Below are 12,485 nucleotides of genomic sequence, written 5' to 3' on the forward strand. Positions count from 1 at the left end.
GTGCTCTCCCACCCCTTATCTCCAGCAAAGCCAATTCTACGACCCCATGGCCACGTGGCATCTTCCTGCACCCAGATCTGCATCTGCCCTGCCTCTGCTCAGTGCAAAGAGCAGCACCGGTTCCTTGACAGCATGTTTCAAACATTAATTAAGCTGATGCAACCCCATGCAGGGATGTTATTGCTGGTTTAAACTTGCCTCGTCTCACGTTGGGTTGCGACGCAGGGTGTGTGAATGCGGCTGAATTACACGCAGTGAGTTAAGAAAGATCTTGGTGGATGGTCCTTCTGTGACTGTTACAAACATCAGCCCGCGAGTCCCTAATGTGCTGTTGGGCTCCATGCTTCACTTGATTCATACAGGCTTTCTCTAAGCATTTGTAACCGGCCAATAAAGGTTCTGGTATAGCGCAACAGGGCTTTATCTGACATGGAGCAATTGTTAGGATGGAGTAATAGCTGGTAGTTCACATCAATACCTAAATAATCCCTGTAACCACCTTTCTAACTCTGAAACACCGTGCTTCTGAAGTGAACTTAATTTGCTGGTGGAGACATGGCACCAAACAGTGAAAAGGGCGAGGCAAACAGCAGTCCTTTGGGGCCAGGAATACATGGCTATTCCCCCGCCCTGCAGTGAGAGCAGCACAAACGGGGCACTGGCTGGCTGAAGAGCGTGGACAAGGGCGCTGCACTGCTTTAAGGAAACACCTTTTTCAACTGAGGGTGCAAACGGGAGCGAGGGTCTGCTGGGGCTCATGAGCGGCGTTAGCAGGGCTGCAGAGCTGGTTCCTCCCGTCCCATGGCTGCGGTGGGGCTGCAGGAGCCGTATGGGACAGTTTGCTCTTTCTGCAGCCCTGACAGCCTGCGAGGGAGTGGAAGCAAGTTGGGACAGGTCCTGGGGTTACCCTAACCTGGATGCAGCCTCTGGGGTGTGCAGGCTGGAAACGGTGCACAGGCCTTTCTAATGTCACTTTCCTGTAGTCTGAGGGAAGCAGGGGTGTGGAAACACATCCTTTGCCTTCCCCATGTGCAAGGAGTCCCCTGTCATCCCTGGCCCCAGAGCAGATCCGCGTCGTTAGTGATCGCTCAGCCCTGAAAACTGGAGAGAGCTTCCCTTGCAGGAGGGAGGTAGTGTTGCAGGGGATGGGGAGCTGTACAGTGAGGCAGCTGCTCCCCCAGTCCATAACCCTGAGTGATGAAAACAGGGAGCTGTGGTCAGCCTCTTTTCCCGAGTAACAAGTGATAGGACAAGAGGAAACAGCCTTGAGTTGTGTCAGGGGAGGTTTAGATTGGGCATTAGGAAAAGTTTCTTCACTGAAAGGGTTGTCAAGCAGTGGAACAGGCTGCCCAGGGAAGTGGTTGGGTCACCATCCCTGGGGGTATTTAAAAGACGTGTAGATGTGGCACTTAGGGACATGGTTTAGTGGTGGGCTTGGCAGTGTTAGGTTTATGGTTGAACTCGATGATCTTAAGGGTCTTTTCCAACCTGAATGTTTCTATGATTCCTATGCCCTGTGGGACCTTTAGCAAATCCCATTAAAATCAGTGATTAAACTCCCATTAAATCTCCCCACTGTGCTTTCCAGGCTTCACCACAGCCCAAACTGAATTCCTTCTTTCATCCTAAGGACAAACGCACGATTGTCCTGCTGAGCTTGGTGGCACTCATGTCTCTGGTATAACCTTCAATTTTTTCCTGCAGCCTTTGGCCTTGGCTGGATGCTGCTGTGTAGGCAGCAAAATTCATCCAGACCACATTTTCATAGTGACATTAAGTGGTGCTCCATGGACCTCCCTTTGGACCTTTCTCCATTGTCTGCTGTGGAAAAGGTGTCTTCACCTCCAGTCTATGGAAAGAGGGACCAAAAATAAGTCTTAGGAAACACAGGAGTCAATAAGCAAATGGATCCTGCACTGTGAACCTGGTTCCTGTAAGAACTAAAGGAGAGTGTTTCCAACCAAAATGTGCAAATGCCCCAACTACACTGTGGGGAGCAAGGCCAACACAAAGAGTTCTCTGCCCTGGCTGGTGGGGGGTAATAAAACTCCTTGTAGAAAGGTTGCTGACCTGAATTTTAAAGCATTCGTTCTGTTTCTTAGATTCTTGGAAAACAAGCTCCTTGGAGCCGATCACAATGCCACCCCCAGCCCCCAAGATGCCCTGCTGGCATCCTCGTGAAGGACACGTCCCCCAGCACCACTGCATTGTATCTCAGTGGTTTGAGCTCTGCTGGCGAGTGGCATTTTGTAAAGCTTCTGCTGCCCCAATGCCCTGTAAGGAGCATGCAGATCTCCAGCACCTCCTCAGAGGTGTGCCAACAATTGCATCAGGGGTTTGGATGCTGCAGCCATGAAGCCTGGCAGAGGCTTTGCTGTTAGATGTAAGGGTGTGAAAATTATCTCGTTTTCTGGTGGTGAAAGGAGAGGAGGCTCATCAGTGCAAACCTCCAGAGGTGCCAGTCTGCAATCCTCCTGGCAAAGAGGGGTTGTCCATCACAGCAGAGAGGGGCATGGCGGGGTGGGCTCCCTGCAAGAGCCAAACTCTCCTGGGGGCCTTTTCCAGTTTCAGGGAGGTCATTTGACAAGCACGAGGAAGATCTATTGTGAGATTTGCTTGGTTTATGCAATTCACAATTAATGGTTCATTGGCAGCTGCTCTGTGCGGATAAACATTGCCCTTCCAGCGAAGGACAGACGGAGCTTGCTGCGTTGGGTTCGGTTCGCACAAATCATACATTAGCTCTTTATCTCATCAAACTCAAACGTGAAAACTGATGACTCAGGTGAACTCCACCCTGGGAGCTTTTGCCAGAACAGTAATGTCAGTCGGGGCGTGGAGCCTTGGGTTTCTTTGGTGGCATTTTCACATAGACGAAGAGCTCTGACAGACAGCCTCATTGCAGATGCTGAAGCCTTTGCTTTCCTTAGGGACACATCCAGCAGGATTTCTGTCCCTTGGCTCCTCCTGCTCCTCACCTCCAGCAGTTAACTCCCCCTGCAAGGAGGCTGGCTGGTGCTGCAGTGCCCCGCATAAGCAGGAGCAGCTAAGGGGCAAGCACAAGCTCCCCTTTGCTTTGGGAGCAAATGTCTCCAAGTTGTGGAGTGGTTGCACAGAGCAGGTGTGTGTGTTTGTGCCTTAAGACACTGCAGCTGTTGAGTCGGCGCAAATGAGTGAGAGCTGAAATGCTCCAGCTAAACTGTCGCAGAAGACTTTGCCAGAAGAGTTTATTTAGTTTGCTGAGCTGGTATAAACTGTAGGTAGGACTAAGCAAGCTCTTTCTGGAGAAAATTTCAGCCTAAGCTTGTCACAGTGGTCCTGCCATGTTAGTGTTGCTCTGTAGTCCCCTGTGATGTGCCAAGAAGGTGCCGCTGATTGAGAGTGCTGCTGGCCCCGGGCTGTGCTGCCATTTGCTCGCAGGAGCAGGGCAGGTGGGGGGCATGGGACCTGGGAAGGAGGTGGGAGCCCACTCCTCTCCTTCAGGTCTGTTAAATGAATTAAGCCATCCCACCTGCAAGGTCATCCCTGCTTGCTCACTGCAGAGAGGTGCTACTGGCAAGTGCCTGGGAGCTGTGTGTCTGGGGGGGTTCGGTTGGGGACCTGGCAGGGTCAGGCAGTGGTGGTGGGGGTTTGGAGGGTGGGTAGCTTGGGGTGAGAGAAGCTGATACCATTTTCAGAGGAGAAGCGATATAGCAGTACTTTAACAGGAGCAATCAAGTTTACTTGATTACTCGATAGCAGCGAGGCCTGGGGCAGGAGCCCTAGGGCTGCCTTCTCTGAGGATGCTGGTTTTCAAAGATGCTGTGTAATCCATGTGAGAGCTGTCTGTGTGGGGAGGGTCAGAGTGGTGCTGGGGATGAAACTGGCACCTTGGAATAACTTCCCTTTGCCTGTGGGCTTGTTTCCCCTGAAGCAGATAAGAACAATGTAGCTGAGATGAGGGCTTTGTTTTGTTCTTTGTTTTGTTTATTTGCTGCTTTAACTTGTGACTTGTCAAGTATTGAAAAACCTGAGGGTTTCCTAGAATATGGCCAGTGTGAAGCAGGTCTTGCTGTCCTGCCTTTCCTTACCCCAGAGCCCTGCTGTGGGTAATGGTAAGAGGCAGGAGCAGCAAATAAAGGCCCGTGGTCATCTCTTACCTGGTTTTAGGGCTGGAAGGGAGCATGTGGGTGAGGGCAGTCAGCTTTGTGAGGCAGCAGCCTCCCTTTGCTGGCTTTGTGGAATTGCTCGTCCACATGTGCTACAGACCACCAAACCCCTTGTGGGATACAAAGCTAACTTCAGAGGCTTGGAGACCTATAGCTGTACCTGTGAGAGAAAGAGCAGAAGAGATGAGTGTTTGCTCCCTTCACCCAGAGGTTTGCTCTCCTGGGTCACCTCTGGATCCTTTCTTTTCCTGCCTTTAAAGCATTTTTAGCAAGTACCAAACTTGTGTTCTCTCTGTTCCTTTTGGGAAACCAACGGTGGCCTGAGGCACTTGCAGTACAGATTTTGCGTGCCCAAAGAAGGGCAACAAAGCTGGTGAAGGGTCTAGAGAACAAGCCCGGTGAGGAACGGCTGAGGGAACTGGGGTTGTTTATTCTGGAGAAAAGGAGGCTGAGGGGAGACCTTATTGCTCTCTACAATTACCTGAAAGGAGGTTGTAGCGAGGTGGGTGTTGGTCTCTTCTCCCAAGTAACAAACAATAGGACAAGAGGAAACGTCCTCAAGTTGTGCCAGGGGAAGTTTAGATTGGATATTAGGAAAAATTTATTCACCGAAAGGGTTGTCAAGCACTGGAACAGGCTGCCCAGTGAAGTGGTTGAGTCACCACCCCTGGGGGTATTTAAAAGACATGTAGCTGTGGCGCTTAGGGACATGGTTTAGTGGTGGGCTTGGCAGATCATTTGGACTTTATGATCTTAAGGGTCTTTTCCAATCTGAATGATTCTATGATTCTAAAGGGCAAGACTGGTGGTGTTTGCTGTCCTGGGCTTTAGGAGCTCCCTCCACAAAGCACCCAGCTGTATGGGGAAAAACTGGGGAATGTCTTGGGTTGACCTGGACAATGCCTAATGAGTGATCAATGTTCAGCCCTGTCCTGGTTTCAGCTGGGATAGAGTTAATTTTCTTCCTAGTAGCTGGTATAGTGCTGTGCTTTGGATTTTAGTATGAGAATAATATTGATAACACGCTGATGTTTTGGCTGTCGCTAAGTGGTATTTACATTGGTCAAGGACTTTTTTTTGTCTTCCTTCAGCTCCCCATGCTCTGCCAGGTGCCCAAGAAATGGGAGGGGGCACAGCCAAGATAGTTGATCCAAACTGACCAAAGGACTATTCCATACCATATGATGTCATGCCCAGTACATAAACTGGGGGAGTTGGCCGGGGGGTAGCGATCGCTGCTCGGGGACTGGCTGGGCGTCGGTCGGCGGGTGGTGAGCGGTTGTATAATTTTTTTCTTTTTTTCCCTCCCTTGGGTTTTGTTCCTCTCTCTCTCTCTCTCTCGTTGTTTTCCTTCTCATTATAATTCATTATTATTATTATTATTATTATTATTATTATTTTGTTCCAATTATTAAACTGTTATTATCTCAACCCATGAGTTTTCTTACTTTTGCTCTTCCGATTCTCTCCCCCATCCCACCGGGGGGGAAGTGAGCGAGCGGCTGCGTGGTGCTTAGTTGCCGGCTGGGGCTAAACCATGACAAGCCCCTAAGTGGAAGTGATTTGTGTGGGACTGGTGGGTGCTCATGAAAAATTGCAAGCAGAGGGATGTACTTGGCTGGAGCACTGGCTGCTCCCTGTGGCTGCAGGGGTGATCATCTCATGGGGTGGGCACAAGCTCCCAGGGAGCCTCTGCTCCACCATGTCCCTTGGGCTTGCTTGGCTCTGCAGTAGGCTTCATGGGGATGCTCCGGTGCATTTCTCTCTGCATGTTATCCCCTCTCTATGACCACAAAAGCCGTTCTCAGACAGCCCTTACCCCTATGGCAACAAATACTAGTACATACATGTGTGCATACATGCTTTGCCCTGGTGGAGTGGTGGAAGCTGAGCGCAGGCTGCAGAGCCCTGTGATGGGTCACTGCTCTGCTTGGAAAAGGCTGGTCCAGGGTTGAGTTAATTCTGCAACAGTGCAGAGATGCAACACCCTTGGCAAGGTGAGAGGTGTCAAACTGTAAAAACCCATGACTACCTGACCGAGGGCTTGCAGAAGGAGCTGCTTCTCTGCCCATGTGGGCTTGCTTTCTGCAGCAGAAGCTTGCTGCAGCCAGCGCAGACAACTGGGAGTTGAGAAAAGATCTTCTCAGCTCTGGTTTTGACTTGGTGGCTGAGCCTGAGAGGAGGGCTGGGCCTTGGTTAGCCTCTTGGTTGAATGGGGGAGATGCCATGCAGCCAAAAGGCTTCCTCAGCCCCTTCCTTGCAGCCTGCAAAGCCTCTGGCTCGGGGTGCTTTGAGGAGTGCAATGAATTTCATAAACTGTGGAGTGGGGCTGCTGCGGTGCAGGATGGGTCCCTTCCAGCCCAGGTGATTTGAATGGCTCTGCTTTTTGTCCTGAAATGTATCTCTAGCTGTGGTTTATCCTTGCCCTGCTCTAACCCCATCCAGCTTGTTGGGCTGGGGATTTTGCTCTGTGAACATCTCTGCTGGATATTTGAGAGAGCTGAAATGTCAGATTGACCTTTTGAGGTTTTTCTTTTCTTGAGGAAGAAGGTTTCTATACAATTCCTGTCATGAATCAATCCAGAGAGATGCATTTTTCTGCACCAGTTAAATAAAAGATCATTAAACCTAACAAATGCTTCCCAGCTTGCCTGCACTTTCACACAGTGTTCAGCTATAAATATGATCTGTGCTTATAACAACATAAACAATGTGCTACTCAAAAGCAGAAGAGACTATATACCTTTTTTCTTTTTGTTTTTAAGCTGCCCAAGAAACATACACACATTCCTAATATGTTTACTTAAGCAGGAAGCAGACGAATAGTTTAAGATAATGTTTCAGCCTATTGTGAGTTATATGCTCTGCAAAGATTGTTTCCTTTATGTAGTAATTTTTCAAACACATAGAGAAAAAGCTGAAAAATCTTGTCAATTCCTTAATTGTAGGAAAGATTTGCAGGAATTTCCACTGCATTTCCCTGTCAAAATGACATTTGAGACTACTGATAAGGGGAAAAGGAGATTAAATAGTCCTAATTCTTTTCGTATATTATGGAGACTAATTCCTCTTGCTCTCACCACCATGTCCAGCTGACTGGTTTGCTGCTGATTTCCCCTGCTTGTGGGGAGATCTGAGGGGTGATATGAGTTTGAAGGCCTGGAGAAGGAGGGGATCGGTTTAAAGAAGGAAGACGCTTAATTTGTAGGCAAAGCTTATTCTGGCTTTAGTCACACCCTATGCTTATGCTGGGCTTTTTTTCCCCCCTCTGCTAAAATATCTTTTGGCTGACATCACCAGTGAAATGGGACATCAGAGTGAATTTTAAATGATACAATACTTGAGTGCTGGCAGCTGATGAAGCCTCGTCTCTGGCAGGGTGACCAGTGGTTTGCCGGCACAGCCTAGGGAGATCGGCAGAAACCTTTCTATAGGTTGTGAGAAGTGCTGGATGAAGCTTCTCCATCTGTGAAAACCACTCCAGATTGGGCAAATGACCTCTTCTACTCAAGCCTGCCTGCAAGGGAGAGGGTGACTTGGGAGCTGTCCCATACATGTTTGTCCCTGGCTGGAGGGATCCGTCTCCATTGCCACGTCCTTCCCATGGCTGTGCAGCGAGGTCTAGGGCAATCCTCCTTCCATCCATCCTGCAATACTCTTGTGTTACACGCTTCCCGGGGGGGCCGGGCGGAACGCCAGGTTTCTGAGGAGCCTGCTGCACTCCAGCTCTGGGGCACAGTCCCTTGCCCTACCCCAGCCTGCAGCAAAGGCCAAGATGAGGACTTCATGCCAAAAACTGCAAAACGCAAACCAGCCAACAGGCAGCTCGTTGGAGCCAAATTCTGCCCTCGGCCACGCTTGAGCACCCGCGGTGAATTTTATTTTTGTCTCCAGGTCAGTCAGGACAATTATTTAGCCTTTTGTGCACCACGAGCGCTGCCTTGGTGGGTGGGGGAGCCCCCCAAGCTTGCTGGGAGCAGGGGGAAGAAAGGCGAACTGTTTAACTTGCGAGATGCTTAGATGGGCTACAAATAGCTTGGCTGGTGCATATTCTTCCCTCTCGTCGCCCCGGTGCGTGTCTTGCCCAGCACCATGGGAACCCGGAGGGACCACCGTCTGCACCCATGGCAACGGCTCCTCGGGTGTCATTCCTCCTCAGCCTGTGATGCCGAGTGGGGCTGCTGCAGTGGCTGGAGACCACAATGAAGGTAAAGAGGAGAAGCTTGGGACTCCTGGTGTCAGGAGTAAATTAAAGCTGGGTGAAGAATGAGGATCTGATGGTGGCTTCCCCAGCCTGGGATCCTGTCCTGAGTCAATGAGGACACTCAAAGCCTGAGGAGCAGCTTTGTGGGGTATCCTAAATCTGATGGACAGCTCTCTGATAGGCAGATAAAAGGCAAGGATGTATAAGGAAATAATTGTGATGGGGCTGGCGTCTAATTAAAATGGGGGTTGTTGGTCAAAAGTGAAAAGAAAAATGCAGCCTGAGAAAAGGCAACTGGGAGCGAACAGATGGGACTAACTCTGACCCCTCCTGTTGGGAGGGGAAAGGGAGGTGGTGGCCAGCTCTGTCCTCTGCCAGGGCCTGGAGGGGGTCCCGGAGCCTGATGGGCAGGACTGAATGCAACCTACAGCTCACTCCTTTGGAGCGGGTTCCTCCTTGGGATCCTTCTTCAGCAGCATGTGAAGGTGCCTGCTCAGACCCACCTCTGGTAAGCAGGGAAGTGTGGTGCTTTGGGCAAGTTCTCCAGTGCCCAGCAAGGTCCATGGGAAGCAGATGCCATGATTGCAGTCGGTGATTAGAGGAGATGCTCCAAATGGCTGTAGAGTTTGCTTGCCAGCTCTGTGGATAGAGTCCTTTCAGGTTGCTATTCTTAAAGCTTCCTTAGGACAAGCTGACTCCTCAGTGCAGGGACAACCTAACTGCCCTTGCAAGGGCTGACCCCAGCCTGAGGCACTTAATGAAATCCCCCAGGCCTCTCTCTCATCCAAACACCATCCAAATTTAGAAAACCCCTTTATCTGGGTCCCTGGCACACTGCCACTCTGGGTGTAAAGTCATACAATGTCACTTTTCCACCCTTGACATGGTGTAAATACAGCAGTGGGTGCAGTGACCCTGGCTCAGCTGCAGCAGGTCGCAGCAGGGTTTGCACAGAGCTCCCATGTACCGTCCCCCAGCAAGAAGGACCTGCTGGCGGTGATGGTGGGAGCTGCAAGGGATGGGGGACATGTCCTGCTCCCTACTCCCTTCGGTACTGACCCTGCAAAAGGACTCGGTGCTGCTCGCAGGAGCCGAGTAACTGACACTGGGTGCAGCAACTGCACAACCACTCTCATTAGGGCTGTTTGTTTTTTGCAGTGAACTGTGTGTCACACTGAAAACTGATACTGCAGAGAGAAAACAGTGTTCTTTCTTCCCCCCGCCCCCCTATGGAAATGAAGGGGCAGCATATACTTACTTGTAAAGAGATATGGGTGACTTGGTGAAATAATAAGGGAGCTGTTAAAGAAGCAAAAATTCCCAAGTAGTGAGAGTAAGTAGAGGTTTTATTTATTTATTTATTTTAGAATCATAGAATCATTTAGGTTGGAAAAGAGCTTTAAGATCATCGAGTCCAGCTGTTAACCTAGCACTGCCTAGCACTGCCAAGTCCACCGAAACACATTTTATCACATTCTGCTTTCACTAAGCACAAATATAAGCCCAGCAGTAAGGGACGTGTCCCTGCAGTGCCCAAAGGGACTTGTGACTGAGAGAGGTGGCACAGGCTGTGCCAGGCTGAGCCTGGCCGTGCTGGCGTGTGAACAAGTCACCTCAATCATTCAGTCATTAACTGACAGCCTTGTAATCCTGTTGAAATCACCACAGAAAGAGAGGCTTGGAGATGTGGTTTGGATAAGTACCCAAATTTCCTGATCCTTACGGGAACGTTAGAGCTGGCAAAAGAGAAGTTTTGCAAGAAACGGGCCATCTCTGAAGGTTTCTGATGCCTCATGCTGCTCCTCTGACCGATGCTAGGAAAGGGCAGGGGTTGTGACACTGGAAACATCCAACAGCTCTGTTTGCATTTCCTTCTTCGCTTGTAAATGCACTCAGTTAGAGCTTTGTGTACCGTCCTCCTATATTTAAGCCAACTTGTGTACAACAGTGGTACCAGGGCAAACTTAAAAACAAGATAAAATTAAACAGGGACCTACAGCAAGCTGAAATTACTTTGAGCTGCACTTTTCTTAAAGGATAGGTGTGTCCAGTACCCTGGCATAGTTAGGCAGGGCAGTGTGTGTTTCTATATGCATCTATGTCTTTTTTTTTTTTTCACTCGCTTGATTCTAGTGCCTGTCTTGTGCCTAGGTCCATTGGGGTAAGTGCACCCTGTCTGCAGTCAACAACAAAGCTCAAAGGGAGCTCTAAGCATTTTGCCCTCTGTTCTTGTTTTGGTTTAGTCTAATTCACTCTAAAAAGGCTACTTAGGGCACAGAGAGGGAAATTCACCCGACCTACCCTCTCCTCTGCTGTTTCTGTCTGCCTTTGCTCAGACGTGCCGCCAGCGCTATCTCAGAAAGGAGCTGGAGTCAATGCTCTGATAAATGGGCTTGTGTTTGTTCAGTGTAAAGCATCGCACCATTCCCAGCTGTATTGTTGTTCTTGGCTTGAAAGTTTCTTGCTGTTTTCTAATTCGAATCCAAGCCCCGGTTCCCGGACTACTGCAATGGTCTGCCCATGCACAGCCCCAGTGCGTGCCAGCCAGACGAGGACCTTGGCCCTGGCTGGAGGTCTGCAAAGTGGATGTTTGGCGTTTAATCTGCTTATTGCAGCTCTTTGCTTGGAGTAATGAGGGCACATGTGCTCAGTGAGATGGCTGAGCTAGAGTGGCAAGGGACCAGCGGACAAGATTTCGTTATATGATCTTGGCTCTGTAATGGGCATCCTGCATGGGTGTGCTGCTCTTCAGTGCCTGAGCTGTAAGGCAAGATGAGGATGATAACCATGATCTGTTGTGTAAGAACCGTGCAACGCTGAAGGGATTATTTCTTAGTAGTGCTAGAACCAGTGTAAAACTGTCTCTTTTGTTTTCCATTGACTTTTTTAAATTATTTTTTTCCCCAAAGTTTTTAATTTTCTATGTGGGTATAAGTGCACAGAGAGCACATTTTAAAATCAGACTCTGCAGCTCTCAAAATAAGCCATAAACCCACACCTTGATATGGAATCAATAATTTAGTCATGTCAGCTGGATTTTAAATATGTTTTGAAACCTAGTAAAGGAACAAATTATAGGAAAAATGTGCCTGCCTCAGCAGGCAGCACCTGCCAGCCCATGGGCTGTACAGAGCAGCGTTAGGCACAGCAAAGCTCTGCATATGGAGGAGCTCAAGTAAGGAAAACTATTTGGTTTCTCGCATCTAAATATAACACCCTCGGTATGATTCTCCTACTGGCCTTTACAGATGCAGGAATGAGAGACTAAATGAGAGAAACATCAGGAGGAGGGGAAAAAAAATTATTGGCTTAGGATAGGTAAGGGAAAACTTGGTAATAAGAAAGGACTGTGCTGTTGCAGTGGCTGATTCAGCCTGGAGGAGGATTATGGGCTGATTCTGGCACCTGGTTGTTAAAATGCTGGAATTTTCTATGGAAACAGTTACTACTGACTGTCCCATTCACAGTTTATTTCACTCATTCATTAGTTCCAGGTGAACCCAGGTTTTTCCACAGTAGCTGGCCAGGATGGATTTTCTGAAGGCTGGTCCAGATGACTTGGTGTGAAGGAAACTGGATTTTGCCCAAATGAAAGCAAATAGTGTTATATGTTGATGGAACAAACCTGCAAAAATGACAAGCATCAGCAGTCACAGCCAGATTCATTAAATCACCTCTACTCAGATAAACACCTCAAATTATTGGAATTTCAGAGGTGCTCAAATGTTAAGTTTGTTGGATGCAGAGCAGTGTTATCTCTGGAAACTAAATTTATCTTCCACTGAAGTAATCGTGGGGTGCATGTCAGGCATGCGTGTTAATATTTTTTTTTAAAAATGTCATTTTTAAGAGCTCTTTGTTTCTGTTCTTGAAATGTGCTTGTCCTGTGTTAACTACAGCAAAACCCTGCAGTGAACCTGCACCTGCTGACATCTCTTTATCCTGGGTGATCTGCATGTCAAAACCAAACATAGGCATTTCCTACAGGTTCCCTAGGTTAACTCTGGATTTATGCCAGAAAGATGCATTTAATCCTTTGATTTTGTTGGGCTTTCTAGTCAAGGCTGTGATGAATCTAGGTATGTAGAAATAATTTTTATGTGCTGTGGTTTTATCCCTGATTAAAACCAATA

At 48.7% G+C, this 12,485-nt stretch overlaps 1 protein-coding gene across 1 annotated transcript in view; it reads left to right on the forward strand.

Moving 5' to 3' along the window:
- Positions 1-7,747: 7,747 nt before the first annotated feature.
- TRIM16 (tripartite motif containing 16) overlaps positions 7,748-12,485 on the forward strand; it is a 74,913-nt gene continuing 70,175 nt past the window's right edge. Inside the window, 1 exon segment of the mRNA XM_072881521.1 lies at positions 7,748-8,042. Within this exon segment, the coding sequence (XP_072737622.1) occupies positions 7,752-8,042 (291 nt within the window). The 5' untranslated portion in view covers positions 7,748-7,751.

This window comes from Ciconia boyciana, chromosome 16 (assembly GCF_034638445.1).
Source record: "Ciconia boyciana chromosome 16, ASM3463844v1, whole genome shotgun sequence".
NCBI lineage: Eukaryota > Metazoa > Chordata > Aves > Ciconiiformes > Ciconiidae > Ciconia > Ciconia boyciana.